Source organism: Epinephelus lanceolatus, chromosome 5 (genome assembly GCF_041903045.1).
Source record: "Epinephelus lanceolatus isolate andai-2023 chromosome 5, ASM4190304v1, whole genome shotgun sequence".
Classification (NCBI taxonomy): domain Eukaryota; kingdom Metazoa; phylum Chordata; class Actinopteri; order Perciformes; family Serranidae; genus Epinephelus; species Epinephelus lanceolatus.
The window spans coordinates 19207895-19228173 of NC_135738.1; the positions used below are offsets into that span (position 1 = coordinate 19207895).

Sequence of the window (20279 nt, forward strand, 5' to 3'; positions counted from 1 at the left end):
AGCAGGTGAACAGGTGTACCTAATAAAGTGGCAGGTGAGTGTATAATTATGAGTGAATGTTGAAAACATATCTTACACACATTTATTCATTCGTTTAAAATTTGCATGCTGCATGTTAATTCACACAGCAAAGGAATAACTTAGGGAGCACATTAATCCATCTGAGCTCAGGTAAATGGATCAGTTTTTCTGTTGCATTGTAAAACATCAGTTTGTAGTTATTCATGTTGCCACAAGAGGTCAGTCTTGGCAAGGTGCCACACCATTCACAACTGGAAACATCATGAAGTCACACCTGAGTTTGTTAATGGAATTATGTTGAATTATGATATGAAGGCTTCTTCACAGTGAGTCCAACATTTCTTGATAAAGTCCAGAAATTATTGTTGGACAGCGTTTTGTTTGTCAGTCAATCAGATCCTAAGTCATCCACGTCATTCAGGCTGTCCTCCATAGACTTAATGAGAGGAGGTGATTTCCTTTTACGCCTGTTGATGTCAAAAAATAAAATGACTTTGGTTAAAGAATAACATGATTTTATGTAAGACCGTAAATTAAACACAGAAACTCAGTGGCAGAAGGCGAGTGGTCACCTCATCTCGTTCCGCAGTGAGCTCAGTTGGCCATGAAGCTGCTCGTTGGCCTCGATCTGCTCGTCCAGTTCTCTCTGCAGCTTCTTCTTAGCGTGTTCCAGGCGCTCGATCTCCTCCTCTGCCTCGTCCATCTGCCTCTTCGCCGTCTTCAGCCTCTGAGTCAGCTGCAGAGTTCACAAAAGTGAGATTAATGAGTCACAAGTCTGCAGCTCCTGACTGCTTGATAGCTTTTTCTTTGTGGTTAAAGTCTACCTGGTCTCTCTGGCTCTGCAGGTTGATGTGTTCCTCGTCAGTCTGCATCTTCATCTCCTTCACTTTACGCTCCAGCTTGCGGTTCGCTTGTTGCAGGCTGTTGTTGTCTCTGAGAGCAAAGAGCATCAAATGATCACATGGCTGCTGCAGCTTCCTGTAACTCAACACCTTCCTAGTGTGTTTCGGACCACAGATACTCTCACTCTTACAACCACAGGGAAAGTGATATGGGTGGGTTCACTGCTCGGGAGCTACCATCAAGTATCTGATGGACCATTATCCCTGCGCTGGGAAATACATTCATATACATTTATTTTTGTTGAGAGCTATAAGGTCATTATCTTATATGCAGGCGCTCACTTCTCTTCTCCTTGTAGCCTTTCCTCTAGTTCCTGGATGCGGGTGTTCAGTTTGGAGACGAGTGAATCCTGGTTGGTCCTCTGTGATCCTTCCAGATGAGTCACTCTGCTCTTCAGGTCTTTGTTCTGACAGAGGAAATGAAACAGAAGAATGTCATAAATAAAGGGAAATTTAAAGGTATCCTAGGGAGTTTTTCACCACTAATCGTGCTATGGAGCAATGTTAAAGAGCAGGAGGACACACTGCATGCACACAAGCAGGTGGACAGTCAGCCCAATCACCAGAAAAAATGTTGTATGTAATTTCAAGTTTCTTTATGTTTCAACAATTCTGTGGTCAGGTTCAGGCACAAAATCACTTGGTTTTGGTTAGGGAAAGATCATGTTTTATCTTAAAATAACCAGTGTGGGGGACAATCCTGGCAGGAAAAGCAGCAATGTCACAGTGAAAAACACCTGCTTTTCACAGCACTTACCCTGCTGAAAAAAAGCAAAACACCAACTTTTGGGGGATAAGAAGCTGCAGGAAAAAGAGCCACGGTCGCTAAAAAAACACCCACTTTTTAGGGATTGAATAGCCTCTGGAAAAACAGCTACATGTCGAAAAAGACACCTACACATCTGGGCTTAAAAGCCTCAGGAAAATGAGCGACAGGTCTCTAAACACACCAAGGGGCACTAAGAAACACCACTTTTATGAGTCGATAAAAAATACCCACATTTGAAGGCTGAAAAGCCTCTAGAAAAACAGCTACAGGTCCAAAAAGACACCTACATTTCTGTAGTAAAAAGCCTCAGGAAAATGAGCGACAGGTCCCTAAAAAACAGCAACGGGTCACTTAAAAAACACCCACACTTCGGGGAAAAGAAGCCACAGGAAAAAGAGCCATGTGGTGCTAAAAATACTGACACTTGAGAGCCGAAAAGCCTCTAGAAAAACATCTACAGGTCCATAAAGACACCTACATTTCTGTAGTAAAAAGCCTCAGGAAAATTAGCAACAGGTCCCTAAAAACAGCAACAGGTCACTAAAAAACACCCACATTTGGGGGAAAAGAAGCCACAGGAAAAAGGGCAACGAGTCACTAAAAAACACCCACATTTGAGGACTGAAAAGCCTATCAAAAAACAGCTACAGGTCTGAAAAGATACCTACATTTCTTTGCTAAAAAGCCTCAGGAAAATAAGCGACAGGTCCCTAAAAAACAGCAACGGGTCTGGCTGAAGAGCTGCTGGAAAAACAGTGATGGGTCTCTAAAAACAACCAGTTTTGTTGTTTGTTGGTCTTGAACAGTGGTCTGCAGTTTGGCAGGCATCTTGTCTAGGTCAGCTCATATGCTACGTCACTTTAAAAACATTGATATGATACATATGAAACCTGCAAATATGGACTGGGTTAGTGTGATACACTGTCCACCCAATGGTTTCACGCTATCCCACTGATCTACTGTGCAGGTAAGGGCAGGAAAGAAGGAAACTGCTAGCAGGTAAAAATGGATGTGAATGATGCAGGTTTCATTCTCAAAATCATTGCAAGAAGAATAAAATGCCTTCATGTTTGTTGAAGTTCAAGGACATACACACTAGGCTTTGGCAAGAGACATTGAATGCAAACAGAAACTTTGTTTATTTATGAGAAAACCCTGCCAGACTCCTTTAAGTAGGTTTACACTAGCATCTCAGCAGAGAGGGTTCAGTACCTGTCTCTCCAGGCTCATCTTGTCACACTCCAGGTCCTGCCTGACTGCTCTCTCCTGCATCAGCTCGCTCCTCATCTGATCCATCTGTGACATGCAGAGAGAAACACAGCTTTTAGCATTCAGTAGTGGTGGCAAGTAAAAAAGTTTGTTTTTTCAAGTCTGGTATTTCAGTATAATTTTGAGATAGTTGTACTGCAATAGTAATATAGGTGTGGCAAGATGTTCAGTGGTTAGTATTGCAAGAGGGTTCCTGCTTCGAACCCAGGGTGGGGGAGCCCTTCTGTGTGGAGTTTGCATGTTGGCCCTGTGTCAGCGTGGGTTTTCTCCAGGTGCTCCAGCTTCCTCCCACAGTCCAAAGACATGCAGGTTAATTGGTGACTCTCAACTGGCCGTAGGTGTGAATGTGAGTGTGAATGTTTGTCTGCCTCTATGTGTCAGCCCTGTGATAGTCTGGTGACCTGTCCAGGGTGTACCCGGCCTCTTGTCCAATCTGAGCTTGGATACGCTCCAGCCATCCTGCGACCCCCAACAGGATAAGCACTTACAGAAAATGTACTTTCCCTGAGTATTTGCATTTTATGCCAGATAAACTACTATTCCACTACATTCTTTTGACAGCTGTAGTGACCAGTTACTGAAAAGATATAATTTTACCCAAAAGAGAAATCAATTCAACGCATTCTTTTGTCTCGTGACCTCTTACAAAAAAAGCCTAGTTCAAGCCTGTTGTCATGTTTCACATGTGTATGAGTTTTTAGCACTTCTACCAGAGAGACATTTTCCATCTAAACTCTCACACGGTTAAATTAAATAACTTTATGAATCAAGAAAGAAATCAGTCAAAAGTCCAAAATATAAAAAAGTGGGAACCAGAACTTCTATGCTCTTATTGGGGTGGGCAGTTGGGGGGAGCAGAAAATTTATGTTTCCTAATATAAATCAAGGCTGCAGTATAGGTCATAAAGCCCATCCACTCGGTGTTAGTGAATGTTACTTTCTTAATATCCCCCAGCCCCAAAAAATTCTACACCTAATGCATATACTTATATATGTAAGTAGTTAAAGGTAGGTCCAGCTCAGCCACCTACAACAACAAAAAATGTGCTACACACTGCTGCACCTGTATTATTACTACTGTACTGTACTACCATACTAATACTGCATTAATACTAATACTTCTGTACTTTTACTCAAGTAGTATTTGTCATGCAGATCTTTACATAAAATGAACTGTTCTTGCACTGCTGTATTTGTATTGTGTTGGTAATGGATCCATTACTTCCACCACTAACATTCAGTCACACTAGATAGTATAACCTAAATGTGTAGTAAGTTAGCAAGGGTAAAACATGTGGGCACTAATTCTTTATGACAATTTATGACCAGTTTTATATGGGCTTCACTTTCTATGTTCTTCCTTCCATACTGACTGAAACCACTCATTAAAAAGAGCAGTACCTCCTGAAAAGCACTTTCAGGTGAAACTAAAAGTTCCCAGCTTAATTCCTAAAATAAGAGGAAATGCAGTCTGGTCTGAGCAGCCACATCAGATCTAAAGGCTCTCTTCTCTCTAATAACATCCAGAGGCCCAGTGAAGGGAGTGTGAATAGCTGCTCACAATAGTTTGCTGTTTTTTGTCTTTGTACCATGTTTTGTGTCAATTAGTCTGCAGCGCTTTGCTCCCATGAATGGTGGCCTACTTTACGGGGCGCACTGAGGACGTGAGGCTCTTATGACGACATCAGCGATGAAGAAACATGTATGAAGTCAGCGCGGTTCAGTCGTGTTTCAGGGCTGTTACAAAGCAAACGTTAGGAAACAAAGCAAAAAGTGTCTGAGGGGAAATCTGAGTACTCAGCCCTACATCTGTTTATAATCAAAACAGACGGAGGGCTGGGTGCTCAAACTGAAGCCGGAGCGTAAAGGTTGTCTCTTCACAGTTGGGGGAATCTATCAATGTTAGCAAACACAAAATGAGAGGGAGGGAGTGAACCTGCCTGCTCTTTGGTTTTGTCTAACCGCTCCATCAGGCGGTCGGCACTGCTGCGCTCATCATTAACATCTTCTTGTAGCTGGCTGATGCGTCCCTGAGAGGAGAGGAGCACATGAAAACCATCATGAAGTTAATATATATTGCATCACACTGTAATGTTTACAAGTACAGAGGACATGATGAATCTATCTCCTGAGGCTGTGCTTAGAAAACTGTCTCAGATTTTTAAAAGGGTATTGGGTAATAACACATGAAGAAAGCTGCGGAATAAATGCAGTACCACAAACACAATAAGTAAAGATTTTGTACATGTGTTCAATGCTGAATGAGAGTTGGCGAAGGAGTGAAAGAAGATTCCTGAGAACACCCAGACAGGTCTGATAACTTTGTACAGTAAACATGAGTTTCCTCAGTCGATATGCAGTGTCAACAGTGATCGCACTGGTGTCACCGTGTGATGTTGTGTCATCAGCAAGACAAACAGTGCTGAGCTGTCAGATGTTGCTATGGCTCTTTTCAGCACCCTTATAGTTCACAGGAACAAGTGAGAGCAAATACTGGCTACTGACAGATAAACACTTCAAAACATGTGATAAGCTGAAACATATTCGACCGTGTGCTCTGATGAGAGTGAGCTCAGTTTGTAATTTTAGGTCCAGATGATCATTAGTTTAGAGCTGCAGCTTTTTAGCAAACATGTATACAGTTTATCATTATTACAGAGAACATTGCTGTTGTCATCCAAACACCTCATAACTCCTCTTATGTTTAAAGTGTAACCAAAGGATGAGATGTACTGTTTATGTGTCAAAATCCTCCAGAACATCATGTACGAATGTGATGTTAAATAAACAGGCTTGTTTTGTTTTTCATAAATGAGAAATTCTTTGCAGGTGCTGAGTCACAATGATCTGCACAAAAAGACAGTCTGACCCAAGAGAAGACACTGTAGTCAAAATATTGTCCAGTATTTCCACAGTAAAATAAGACATGGGAATCAAGGAGCAGAAACTGAGTAATCTCTCTTCTTTTTCACAAATAAGCCACAATTGATTCATGTTTATGTTGATGCAAATGTCATTTATTTTCTACACCCTGCAATGTGACAAACTATAACTATTATTTGAATCTTGAATGAATGTTTATCCTGTGACAGCATCTTAATGGGGCACGCCACCAAATTTTACACATTTGTTTTACTGGTCGTAAGTGGTGCTACTCAGCCTGTAGCCCCTTTTAGACAGAGCTCAATACTGCCGCAACAAAGACTCTTCGTTACACCAACTTTGATTTTTTAAACTGAATCAAACTCATTATAATGCTGCCCCAGTGTGTGATGTTAGATAGCAAAAGAGGCGTGGCAGGCGTGACATGTAACACAACAGCATTGGCCTCTAGTGTGACATATAACATACACACTGTCAGCGCTTAGAAAACCATTATGATGGCATAACATGGCAATAACAATAATCTACCATCCCTGTTACATGATGGTTGATCTCACCCTCTGCTCTGAGGGTAAGGAGCTCCCGAACCTCACTGTCTCCCTGGTGTGCGGACATGTTTGGTTGCTGTTTTTCTTCTTTGAGTTAGCTGCTAACTGCTAACTGCTGTTTGTTTAATCTCCTATTGGTAGGTTGAAAACATCGTCAAAATGGTATACCCGCACCATCCTGCCTGCTCACATGTTTACACAGATGTCTATTTTGCTCTGTTGCTACCTCTGCTGCCAGCTCAGAGGTGGAACAACTCTGTTACCCCCTCATTCCATGTTTGCACCTTTTATGCTAAACAGCAACATGGAATAAGGGCGCAAAACTATAAAAAGGGGATTGTGCTATATAATGTCTTGAAGACCACATATGTATAACCTTTAATTGCAAAATTGGCCAGTCAGAGAAGGTCTAATGAAATATGAAATTTAGGATGTTGGTGAAGATTCTCAGTCATTCAGGTCATGGTTATCTTCCTCTCTCATCCAAGAGACTTCTTTTGTCCATAACTCAGAACTAAAGAAGCCTCTTGGGTAAGCGGTGAAACAACTTCAAGAAACTTAAGAAGCACTTAAGAAATTTAGGATCCACTGGATCAGTGGCAATCCTAGATTCTGTGGGGCCCCGGGCAAAGAAACCCCCCAAGGTCCTGTCCTAACTAACATTATCCAGCTGTCATATGGTAGCTGGGGTTTTGGGGCAGTGGCAGTGCACTGTATAGGCCTTAATGGGAGCTTTTAGGGGGTTTATAGTTGTCATTGTAAAATATGCTAATATTAGTGGCCACCGGGGGCCCCTTTTCCCAATTTTTTTTGAGGGGCCCCAAACATTTGTCTGGTTTGCCTCGCCTGGCGGTGTATGTACCCCTTGGATCCAGTGTTTTGACCCATTTTGTACCCATACTAGAGAATAAATATCAGATCATTGTGTTCTCTGCTGAATCCTTTTGGACCATTCTGTTCCTATGTTGAGGCCGCTGAGACATTCACCTCCATGAGTTTGACCTGCCGCTCACGCTCTCCCATCGTGGTTGCATTCCTCTCCTCCAGCTCCTCCACCTTCTGCTCCAGCTGCCGGCCCCTCAGCTGGGCCTCCTGCTGCTCCCTGCGACACCGCCGCAGATCCTCCTCCAGAGGAAGCAGCTGAACACATAACAGACGACAGAGCAAGCACACACTCTAAGATAAGGTAACATGCAATGTCTGTTGTTGGGTAATGGTCAGTTAGCTAAACACATATGCAGAATTATTAGGCGGCTCTTTATGTTTCTATTGAATCTCGCTCTGAACACTTAATCAGAAGAAAAACACTGAAACAAAGCGACATAACTCCTTTCCCTTCCTGCTGTTGACTTTTCATTTTATTTTATTGGTGACTCAGACAGTTGAACCCACATGCTGATGAATCAGTGAGACAATGAGCACCACACCTCTTCCTGAAGTTTTTTGGCTGCCAGTCGGGATTTCTCCAGCTCTGCTCCCTTTTCCTGCAGCTGTCTCCGTAGCTCGTCCAACTCCCTCTGACTCCTCTCTCTGGCCTCGTCGACCTGGTTCTGAAGTACATCTGTGGACGCCTCGCACTCCTCCATGATGCTATTCATCTTAGATAAACAAAGAGTGTCTTCAGTGAGATAAGTGGACCTATTTGGGTATATGGACAATACAAGTACAAGAAATACCAGCTGTTTCTGCTGATCTCATGTGGCCGCAGGGTTAAGATAACAAAGTTCCAGTTCTCATTTGGCTCCTGAATTTTCCCATAGGGCCCAATAAATAGTCCAGGTCTACCTCTCACCTTCCTCTGCAGCTGCTCCACAGTCCTGTCCTGCAGAATCCTCTCATCCTCCAGCTCAGTTTTTGTCTTCCACAGCTCCTCTATTTGTCTCCTCTCCTCCTTGAGCTTCTCCTTCAGGTCCCTGTGCTCATGATTGAGCTTGGTCAACTTACTCTGGGAAGAAAACAAACAAAGGAAACTGGAGACTGTGAGCTGTCGAGCATAGCGAAAAGGCATTTCACGGTGTAGAGAGGCAACAAATGTGAAGAGAGAAGGGATGGCATGGAACAAACTGCATGGCAGTTACATGGTATGCATCTCATAAAGCTGTTTCTCTACAGCTAAAAGCAACCTGGCATTACCTGCACGTCCTCCAGGCGAGTGAGCAGTGACTGGTTAGACTGACACATCTCCTCCTCATTCCTCCTCACATCCCTCAGCGCCTCCTCAACTTGATGCTTTTCCCTCTGAGGAACAAAGAAATAAAGAGATATGCATAGAGAACAATTATTTTGAAGTTTACTATTTCATTATCTCAAGAAAACAAGCTTTGTTATCTCAAAATAATGAGATAATCAACCTGTTTTTAGGGTTAAACAAAAGGTTGTTTTATCTTATCTCGATAAAAATTAGCTTTGTTATCTCGAGATAACAACATAATTACAAAAAGGTCCATCAAAAATCAGAGGTACCATGCCAGCATGCACAGATAGCATCCTGATAAAGGTAGCAACTGATTAAAGCTGAAAATGTCAATTCAAGGAGTACCTATTATTGGTATTATTGATCGTGTCATGATCCTGGGATTGTTTATATTCTGTTATGCTATGGACTTTGTTTTGGAGTTTGCTTCCTGTTTTATTTTGTAGATTCTCTCCTCATGTGTCTGGTTTTACTTCCTGTCTCTGTGTGTTTTCCGGCCTGTTTCCTGTCACACCTGTCTCGTTAGTCCTTCCCTGTTCCCAGAGTCTTCCCCTCACACCTGCTCTGCATTAGTCTTGTCTGCTCCACCCTTGTTGTTAGCCAATCTCCATTTCCCTCCTTTTGCCCATGTCTTCCTGCTCCAGCTGTGTCTCATTCTTGCGATTAGTTTTCTGTATATATATATATATACACCTGTGTGTTCCCTTTTGTCATTGGTCTGTGTTACTCCAGGGTGCATTCTGTGGTCGTTCCTGCATTCAGCCCTGCGTTATTCCTGTATTCATCCTTGTTCAGTTCCTGGTTGGTTTTCAGTTTGGTTTTTGTTCTGCTTTTGTTTGGACTTTAAGTTGCCTTCCTGTACTGGATGTTTTCAATCGGTTACATTACAGCTAGCTTTTTGTTAGAAACTCAGACTTTCTGTTGGTCTGCATTTGGGTCCTCCTCTGAACTGACAAGTGAGAGCCCAACACACTTTTGGTGACTTTCATTGCCAGGCTCCCTTGATGCTCCTGTGATGCACTTGGGCACAGGGTGGGATCAGATAGAATGCATTGTTGGTGGATGCATTTCAGGCTGTGACAGTCATGGCTTATCATATTCACTACTGCAGCGACTGCAAGAAACAAACTAAAAGTCACTGAGAGGCTGAGGCTGGGCCCGATAAACTTGTCTGACACGCCTACAGAAGACTTGCTGAGATCCAAAAAATGCGTTAAATAAATGTATTAATGAAAAAAAAAAATCAACTTATCATAACCTGGACAAACTTATAAACGAAATGATCACAGCAGACGAAGAAACGTGCAGTCAACAAAAACTACGGCGACCCACTCACCTTCTCTCTCGGACCAAAAAAAAAAACAAAAAAAAAACACATGAGGATCAAATGCTCGTATAGATTATGAGTGTCTCCCAGTAAACGCAATCACAAAAAATAAGAAACAATACAATAACAAAACAAAACAATAACTATCCCGAAACACTAACCAAAAACATAACGATACAAAAAATATAAACCATCCCAAAACAAATTACATTCATGGCTCCTTCAACTACTTTGACTCCCTTTATTCATAAGCCTCCCATCATCAAGACACACTAACAGCTTGGGATTCCTCTGAGGAGATAACAAAGCTTGTTTTCTTAAGCTAACGAACTAAAGCAACCTTTTGTTTCTCGTGATAACGGGTTGATTATCTTGTTCTCGCAAGATAAAATAATCAACTTGTGATCTCGACATAACAATATTAAAAAAATAACGGGGAGGACAGCCGTTCTTGGCTTCCCTACAACTGTCAGTAAGATAAATGCTGATTAAAAAATACATCCAGAAACAAACTTGAGTGAATCAGTGTTCCCACCTCCAGCTGCTTTGCCCTCTGCTCCAACTGTCTCTCTGTGATTTTCGACTCCTGGATTGCCTGACTCAGCTGATCCACCTTATTGTTCAGCTCCTGCACCTTTCCTCTCAGCTGATCTCTGTCCTGGCTCAGCTCCTTCAGCTGCACCTTCGCTGCTCCTCTCTCCTCCTCTGCTTCGACCCTCTTCTGACCCAGCAAAGCACTGCTCTGTGACACAGGACAGAAAAATAAATGATAAAACTCTGGTTTGACTTTTGGAAATAAAGAGAAATAGTAAAATGAATGGTGCTTTGATACCTCTTTTGCCAGGTCTAAATCTTTAAGCAGCTTCTCAAACTCATTTTCATATTCCTCCTTCAGAGCTGCCATGTACGAATCATGAGTCTCCACCTCCTCTTTGAGCGCCCCCTTCAGGGCGCTGAGCTCCCTCTCCCTGCGGTGCAGCACCTCCTCCTGCTCCTCCTTCACCTGAAGCATCTCCTGAAAGTCCGCACGAAGCCGCACCATTTCCTGACAAACATCCATCAAAATACTATGTCACTACCTCGAGTCCAGGAAAGGAGCTTTACAGCTGCTGTCGATCTGTGAAGTGTATCTTGGTCATGTGGTTTCATTTACCTCCAGAAGAACTTCTTTCTCTGTATTTATCACCTCGGCCCTCTTGGCCTGGTCCAGCTCGTCATGCATCTCGGAGAGCTGCTGCTGAAGGTCTTTCATCTCTGTCTTAGACCTATCCCTCTCTGCCTTCATCTGAGTCAGCCTGACATCATACAAAAATATGCAGGAATGACAGACGACAGACAGAATTTAGTTTAGTATAAAGCAAGGGAAGAAGCCTGCTTTGACATTTTAAAAATATGTTTGATGGAACTAGATAACAAGAAAGAGTATCTGCTGCACACTTAATCCAAATGGTATTTGACCCCGCTTTCGGTCAAATGACCTTCATCAGATCATACATCACAGTTCACTTGAATGACCTGAGAGTATGAGCAGGAGCTTAGGTAAAGAAAAAGGAGCACAGCATGAAGTTCATGGCTATTTAGTTCTGCATTTCAAAACCGTTTTGTCTGCTTTCAATGGAAAACATTTAACTTTGTTTGATGGACTTTGGTTTGTAACATCTACAGGAATAATTTAGAGGAATTTGTTTTTTCTTATCGAAAGTTGGGACCCTGACACACCAAACCAACCATCAATGTCGAGCCGTCCGTCTGTCACCCTAATCTTTGCAGTGTGTCCTGCACTGTTGGCACTAGTCAGCCCTTGTCTGCTGTTTATTGGTCGATTTAGCACGTTCAGTCGGTGTCGAAGACAGTGGAGCCCATTCGTGAGTGAAATCACTCTGATTGGTAGTTCAGCGCAGCGCCCAAGAAGAGAAATGAAAGTGAGGAAAGTAAACAAACGACTAAAGTCAAAAGGGCATGAGATCTAAAAAACAAACTTGTTACATAAGTTGGATTTCTTTTTTTGCCCTTGAGCTCTTTAACAGAAACAATTAGCACCTAGCAACAACTAGCTCGTGGTAAATGTCATTTGTTCTTTCAACATTGTGCTAACTGGCTAACTAGCGCCTCAAATCTGTCCTGTCGGCCTTCTGGTTTCCCTCTGAATGACGAATACAAACTACCGCTGCCTGCTGGTATGGAGAGTTATTTCCTCTGACACAGCCGCAGAACATACGTGCAATTTGGCCTTCGACTATAGTCTCTATGATGTGCTCAAGTGCAACATTTTGGCTGAGACACAGTCAACATGAGGAGATGCATTAGTCTGCCTTCATCGCCACTAGTTGTGAGTTTGATGTGTCTGGGCCTTTAGATAAAAAGTTCAGATACCACTCTCGTTTCTGTACGATGAAAAAGAGGCTACAGCTAGCAGCTGGTTAGCTTAGTTTGGCATGAAGGCTAGGCACAGTGACTCTGTCCAGAGGTCACAAAATCAACCTGTCATCTGAAGCCAACTTATTTACACGTTACACCTCGTAGAAACAATGAGTTCAAAACAATGTGCTGCACTATTTCTTGGCAGCTTAGCAGCAACTTCCAGAAGCCAAGGAAAAGCTAGTCAATAGCAGGCTGGTCGTTTCCTTCTGTTTCCAGTTATTAATGGAAATTTGACGGGGGTTGAGGGAGGGGAGGGGTGTTAAAATGTGATGGTTTTCTTTATGACAGCCCTCATTTAGCCGAAAAGATCTGGACATTTTTATATAGCATAATTTCATTATAGTCTTTGCTGAGTGACTCTGAGGTCAGATTCTTACTCCTGTTTGGTAGAATGAAGTTCAGCCTCGATCTCGGCCAGTCTGTCGCTGAGTTTGCAGAGCTCTTCCTGACTTTTAGCCAACTCTTCCTGCAGTTTCTTCTTCTCTGTCCTGGCCTTTTCACAAGCCTTGGCTAGAGTCTTTTCATTCTGCACAACAGAAAACAACATCATCAGTCACAGGAATAGGAAGTGAGTGTTTAAGACGTGAATCAGCAGGATGGGGCTGCACTACACCTTAATCTCTGTTTCCAGTTTTTGCTTTAATTCAGACACTTCTCTCTCCAGCGCGGCCTGTTTCTGCTGCAAAAGCCTCACCTCAGCTGCGTTATCCTACATGTGAGAAAAGGGAGACGCCCAACATCACCGTTTCAGACAAAGACATTAAATCACGCTGTACAGTGATCTACACTTGCAAACATCTCATCCCAACACACACTTTCTCCTCCTCCACATTTTCAGCAGTCTTCCACTTGACCTGGTTGACCTTTTCAAGCAGCAGGGTGACTTTCTTCTGAGTGGTGGAGTCATCATCACTTGTCCTGAGAGGCGAGAGGAATATTTCACAAACACTCCAGTACTAACAGGGTGCAATGATAAAATCAAATTTAGTCAGTTGCTAAACAAAGACATGGCAGTGCAGGACCTCTCAGCGGTGTGAAAGGAAAAGGTGTAACTGTTTTCACTCAAAACTGCTTTAGGTACACAATGTTTTTTAAAACAAGAGCTCTACTTCAGCACATTTAAAAAAAAAAGGCCAGTGATGGATCGTAAAACTTTCCATGTGAAGAAGTTATTTTATCAGTGGAAACAAGTACATGCTCTGCATTCCTGACTGCTGCGTGAGCACACACAGCTGGAGCGGCACCCCCTTATCTCACTGCACTACATGATCACAACCACGAGTTAATCACCCAAAGGTGACTGTAGGGTTAAACAAACAAAAAAAGACAATGTAAAAGAGGAACTTCAGATGCAAGCTTATTCATTAGGCTGTTTTAAAGGAAAAGACAGTTTGTGAAATATGGATGTGCGTTCCTGCTGAATTTGAGATGCAAAGATTGATACCTCTCTCATATCTGCACATTAAATATGAAGCTACAGCTGTTTAGCTCAGCTTAACATAAAGGCTGCCGCTGGACACAGGGGGAACCGGCTAGCCTAGCTCTGTCCAAAGGGAACAAAAAATATGCCTACCAGCACCTCTAAAGCTCACTAATAAGATGTTAAGTCTCTTCAGTTTGACTCCAGATAGTTACTGCATCTGTACAAGAAGAAGTCCAGAACGTAACCCCCTGTAAAATGGCAGCTTGTCATTTCTACCCCTCGTTTAAATCCGAATTAAACAAAAGAAATTGAACATCTTAACTAATAAGCTTTAGAGGGGCTGGTAGGTGTGTTGAGCAACCTTTCATCTTTTTAAAAATCTAATTTTATTGCATTTTAACCGATTTTATCTAGGTTTTTGTTAAAGGTCCAATGAATAGGATTTAGGGTCATTTATTGGCAGGAATGGGATACAATCTTCCTAACTATGTTTTCATTAGCCTATAATCACCTTAAGAATCATTTTCGTGTTTTCGTTATCTTAGAATAAGTTGTTTATATCTACAGAAGAGTGGGTCCCCTTCCATGGAGTCTGCCATGTTGTTTCTACAGTAGCCCAGAACGGACAAACCAAACATTGGTTCTAGTAAGGGCCATTCCCGTATGCATTTTCGTGTAGTTCTCCTACATGCTTGGCACATGGGAGATGTTTCAGTTGGTTGAAATCTGCAGCCTCACTACTAGATGACTCCAAAGCCTTCACACTACATCTTTAAAACATGTTTATAATGTTGCATTAATGCATTGCTTGTGTAAAGCACTTTAATTTGCATCTGTGTTTAAAAAGTTGCAATACAAATAAAGTTGCCTTGCTTTTATGCAAAGCTAAGATAAGCTAGCTGCTGGATGTAGCTTCATATTTCAGGTACAGAGATGAGACTGGTCTCAGTCTTCTCATCTAACTCCCAGCAAGAAAGCAAAAAACATATTTTTCAAATTTAACTAACAGTCTTCAGGTGCGAGTGGCACTTACCCATCCTTGAGGTATGTGAACAGGATTTGTTTTGCCGTGTCTTCAGGTGGATCTACTGAGAGTTCTTGCTGTCCTTTCAGAAGATCAGGAGTGACCTGGTTAGGGAATATACAACTCATAAATACACCCTTTCAAATGACAACTGTGTCACGCCACGAATCTCTTTACCTGTGCGTCTCTTTCATCTGATTCATCAGTCTGTTCACTGCCTGATCTGGAGATGGAGGGTTTCTCTGTGCTGTGAAGTAGTCTCGCAGCCTGTGGAGACATCGTCTCTTTTCCCATGTGTCCTTTAAGCAGTGTGCTGGGCTTGTTCTCGTCCTTCGGCATAGAGGCTTCTCCGCCGAGGAGTCGGGCCCTGGCTGACCCCGGAGGATATATACCACATGTGGTCTCACCCCTGATGCCCTTCAGAGACGAGGCTCTGCTGGAGGAAGAGGAAGAGGATGAGGAGTCCGAGGTTCGACTACTGTCTACGCTGCGTGACCTTCGACACTGCTCTGGGTTCAATCGGTTCCTGGGGCCTCCTCTTCCCCTCCGCTGGCTGCTGTTGAACTGGCTTATGAGCTTCCCTACAGACATGAAGGGGTCTGAATCCACTGAATTTGGGGACCTCGCAGGGGCTTGTCTACCTGAGGGAGGTGTGTTGTTCTGGGCGACTTCACTCTGGTCTCCCTCTGGGCCCTCAGCGGGCAGAGGGATCCTGGGTTTGTTCACATTGACAGTCTCAGAAAGAGGGTTTGTGTTTAGCTGTGCAGGTCGAGAGACTGAAGCTGAAGGAAGAACTAAGTCCAGGTTATTACTTTCAGGGTCATAAGGTCTCAGAATCTCTGGGTGTTTCTGATAATGAAACAAGGGGGAGGTTGATGGAGAGTGTCTTTCATCCACAGACCTCCTCACTATGCCAGGATTGTACCCCGCCTGGTGAGTGATAACAGAGATGTCCCGGTGGTTCTCCTGACCAGAGCTGTTCAGAACTACATAGGGTTGACCTTTAATCCCCTGGATCTGCACCCTGACTCCAAACAAGTTGTCTTGGCTGCCTTTGGGACTGCGTGGCTGCATGTAGTTCCTCTGTATCCTGACGTCTGGAGAGCCGCTCAGCCTGTGAGACTCCATTGTGACTCAGAGCTGGTGAAAAAACAAACCGGCACGTTTAAAATGACACCCTGCATGGGAACTGAGACTGATGCATCGGGTTGGTGAAGCTGAGGCTGGTGTTTACACAACATTGGAGCAGGGTCAGAGCCACACTGGGACACAATGACAGATGTGCAGGGAGCTCCTCACACAGCTGCACTCAGCCAACATAAAGACAGAATAAATGGACACTGACAAGAGCCTGATATTGCTGTGCAATTGAAACAGCTCCTTCTGTGTGCTCATGACAGTGTTCTATTGTACAACTGCATGATGACTACAACTGGCCGGGGTCTCCGAGGTGTCGTCACCCACTTCATGGGATGACACTAGTGGAATTTTTTTTGTCCACAAATATGTCACTGTGAGGCCGAAGCACAAGAACACAAGAGGTGTTGTGCAGCAGACAAAATGGTATCTTCTTAACAGCATCGTTTAATTAATGACTTAACAGCTCATTTATAATTAGAGCTGCACAATTAATCAAAATATTATCGAAGTCGCAATATGGCCAAGTGCAATACTCAAATCGCAGGAGCTGAAATTTTTTGATAAAGGTAAAATGTGTCACAACATACCATTATAAATCAAGTATTGTGATGCTACAGAAATGCCCCGGCCTATAAATCCTAAGGAAACATGCTTGTTTGGTTCAGACCCCAGCAAAAATCACATCATCATCATTTTTATATTCTTCTTTACAGTGAAAATAAAATGCAAAAATTACCATTCCCACTGAAATCGGAACTCATATCTTCACAGTAATATCTGTCAAAGTACCATAAAACTTCAGTTAATAGCCTGGTCCCAATTAAACGCAGAGTCCCTTTTACTAGCCCAGTATAGCTACACATTTTGACAAATAAATGCCTGTCTCAATTAGACACCTGGTCTGGTTGCCAAGCAGCTTTATTTATAGCAGGTCCTCGGATGTATTAAAGTGGGTTGTTGGCTACCTCAAATTATGTGTCCATTCCTCGATTACTCTGTAAGTTATTTATATTGCTTTAGTCTGTAAGGGTCCTTAGATCAAATGAATCAAAAGGGATTTTCATGAAAATTAATCCAAGTTGTGAGAAAGCCAGGTGCTGTAATCCTTGACAGCAGTAATTTACTCTCTCTCTGATGCGCTGTTTGTCGGAGCTAGATCAAATGAATGATTTATAGTTGATATATAATCTGAAGCCTCACTTTTATCCAAGTAATATTCATACTTGTTTAAATAAACAATTTAATTGTATTTCCCATCTTTCTTGAGAAGAGTTTTGTATCAAAGGAATTAAAGGCCTGTCCCATATAGATGCCTATGCCTCATATAGACCTGTTTATTTCAGCGATTTGAGCAAATAATAGCCCGGGCTATTAACCGAAGTCTTTCGGCAATTGCAATCATGCATCCTATTTTTAATAATAGGTAAGTTCAGTAAATAATATTGGAACCACTTTCCAAAAGTTTCTTTACAAGTTGGTCTGTGATTGTTTTACTAATAGTTAATATATTATTTACAAATGCTTTACAGATCAGTTGTAAGCTATCAACATGAACAACTTTTGGGCTGCCAGGTTGTGGAAATCCCCCTCCAATATGACTCTTGCTTTGTCCTTGAAACGAACTCTTAAATTCATCGGAAAGTCCCCTCAAATGGACCGTTTGACCACCAAAATGTACATACATTTTTAACATAGGCTACTCTGACAACAGTAGCACAGTAGGGCCGGTCAGTATGAGACAAGACATCATCTGCTGCATTACAATAAAGTGATTTAATTTTCTGAACTTACCAGACTGCTGTAGATGTTCTAATATTTACTTTTAACCACTTAGTCACTATATCCACATTAATGATGATTACTTATCAGAAATCTCATTGTGTAAAAGCTCCACTAATCTACAGTCAATTTAAGAGCTGGCTTAAAGGACAAACTAAGTAGTCTGCACTAGAGGAGGATGTTTTACAACCTGGCAACCCCAATAATGTTCTTATTAATAACTTACAACTGTTTTATGAAACATTAGTAAATATTTATTGACCATGAATAACGCCACTAATACCAGCTAACAACCTCTGTATATAAAGTGAGCTTTATCAAAATAAGTAAACATATTAATCCAAATCAAGATCCCATATTTCAAAAATGTATTAAATTATTTTTTCTTCATTTTATTTTACTTCATCACACTTTTTTTTTAACTTAATCATCAACCTAAACTTGTAAAATTGACGTCTCGCTGTTCATGGAGAATCCCACTCAGGTGAAAATGCGGATCTGCGTTTATCCGGTTTGACTTGATCAACTTTACTTCACACTTTTAACGGTAAATAAAGTCTAACTGCGAAAACACACACAGGCACAACAAGAACACCTACATCAATCAGAAAGCCTATCCCTAAAAAACGTGATCTTTACAGGCTGCTGACAGATGAAGAAAGAAGATTAAAAAAACACCTCCAAGTGCATTAAGGTCCTTAAACTCACCGCTGAGCCGCAAACACACAACAAAACGCTGCAGAAACAATACCGTGTTACTATGTTGAGGAAACACGAGTTAGAGAGACACCGATCTGAGCTGAAACTTACCCGCTGTGTGTCCTGTCTGAGGGCTGAGTAGAGTCCTCTTCCTCCTCCTCCTCCTCCTCCTCCTCTGTCCGCTCAGACTGCCCTGCCTCCTGGACCCGCTCAGAGAGGCGTTCACTGCCTGCTCCGTGTCAGAGATTCAAAACATATGATCTGCTGCTGCAGTTAAGTGCCTCTTATTGAAGCCCAAAAAAAGAGACGCTGCGGGCTGGATTGGGAGGGTTACTTTTTAATCCACTACAGATTACTGAATACACGCCTTAAAAATTACTTAAACTAAGTTACATATTGTAAATACTTTGGATTACTTTTGGAATACTTCCTGTCCACACTATATCCGTAAATATGCACCTCTGTCATGTAGATAAACCAAGGTATAAAACAAAACAAATAAAGCAATCCCTTAATCTATTGTAAAGACAGTAACTGTGTTCAGAATACCACAATTTAACTGCAATTGTAACAAAATACAGTAACTCACATTTTGTACTTTAAAGGCGCAATTTAGCTACCTGTATTCAATTACTCCCCAACCCTGCCTGTAAGTCACTATAATGAGAAACTTTCTAAAAACAAATGACTAAGTCTACTTCTCTCTAAATAATAATAATGAGGAACTCTTTAAAAATAATGACTTAGTATTGTCTTTCATTATTCTAAGAGTCAATATTTTGAGATTCTACTTGAGGAAGTTCTGCATCATGATGACTCACAGGATCTTACATCACATTGGCGGAAATGGGCTTCCATAGGAAAAATATATTTATTCAAAGTAATAATGAACAGAAGAATAAGACCATTTATCACACCATAATATTTTGTAAATGAGTGTGTGTCGTGGGAAATATGACTAACAAAGACTTTTAGAGGGATGAAGGAGGTTAAAAGTTCCCGTATCAGTTTGTGGACACCTGGACTGGGCATGTTTGTTAAGCTACAGTAGTCTATAGACACATTTTTGTGATTAAACCAAGAGGGAAAAGTTTGTCACTGACCCTGCAAATTGGCCCCTCATATGTTTTTATTGAACGACACCTCAGAGAAAAGAGGCTGTAGTCATTGTGTGACATACTTCCAGTTTCTGTTGGATGTCTTTATTGGTAAAACAGTGTTTATGAGGGGACTTTTCTGCCCCTGCATCAAGTTGCATCTTTGCATGATGACCTTGATTGTGTTTTCTGATTTGGCTTCTGATTTCCCTCTGCAGTATGTGAACGTCCTTCTGGTGACAGAAGAGAGCTAACAAGAGACAAAGGGAGAGAAGGGGATCACCCAGAGTCAAACCTGGAATGTTATGATTATATGGTCAGACCCTTAAACCTCTAGGTAACTACAGGGTGACTGTGAATCTGGGTAATTTTTTAGAGATCATAATAGTGTAGCATATTAAGAGGGGAGTCTGGGCATCCTCCCCCAATAAATGTGAGTCAGACATTTAATTCCCTGCACTCTGTCATGCTACTTCCTGCTTTAATCATGCATATCTGCTTTAACTTCTTTCTGGGTTATGATCGCAGCGATTGCTTTAGAGGTTGCATACTTCCACCACCTTCCTTACCAGGTGTATTGTTGCACTGGAGTCCTGTTCTAGCAGTTGGTTTAAATTTAAGTCTTCTGCTACTTTTTATGTGGGGAGGAACAACATGCACATGCAGGAGGACATGTCCCCTGTGTGCCCCGCAAAATTTATGCCTGTGGTTTACCAGCACATTTGTGTTAACAGTTACTTTTTGCTGAATTGGATTGTAATGTTTGGTCTTTGCTTTCCTACA

The 20279-nt window shown here is 42.0% G+C and overlaps 1 protein-coding gene across 5 annotated transcripts; it reads right to left on the minus strand.

Moving 5' to 3' along the window:
* Positions 1-59: 59 nt before the first annotated feature.
* Positions 60-18625, minus strand: LOC117262845 (cingulin-like protein 1). Of its 5 annotated transcripts, none has more exons than XM_033636004.2 (19): positions 18511-18625; positions 14959-15921; positions 14791-14858; positions 13150-13252; positions 12948-13043; positions 12712-12860; positions 11067-11208; positions 10746-10958; positions 10449-10655; positions 8526-8630; positions 8185-8337; positions 7820-7990; positions 7380-7532; positions 4902-4991; positions 2905-2988; positions 1206-1330; positions 846-954; positions 594-757; positions 60-488 (listed from the first exon to the last, which is right to left on the minus strand). In XM_033636004.2, exons 2-19 carry the CDS (start codon positions 15907-15909, stop codon positions 410-412), a joined length of 3162 nt encoding a protein of 1053 aa, XP_033491895.2. In that variant the 5' UTR covers positions 15910-15921; positions 18511-18625; the 3' UTR covers positions 60-409. The 5 variants fall into 5 exon arrangements, with proteins under 5 accessions (XP_033491895.2, XP_033491897.1, XP_033491896.1 ...); XM_033636006.2 differs by having other exon boundaries at positions 13198-13252; positions 14791-14885; XM_033636005.2 differs by having other exon boundaries at positions 13189-13252; positions 14791-14885.
* Positions 18626-20279: the final 1654 nt, after the last annotated feature.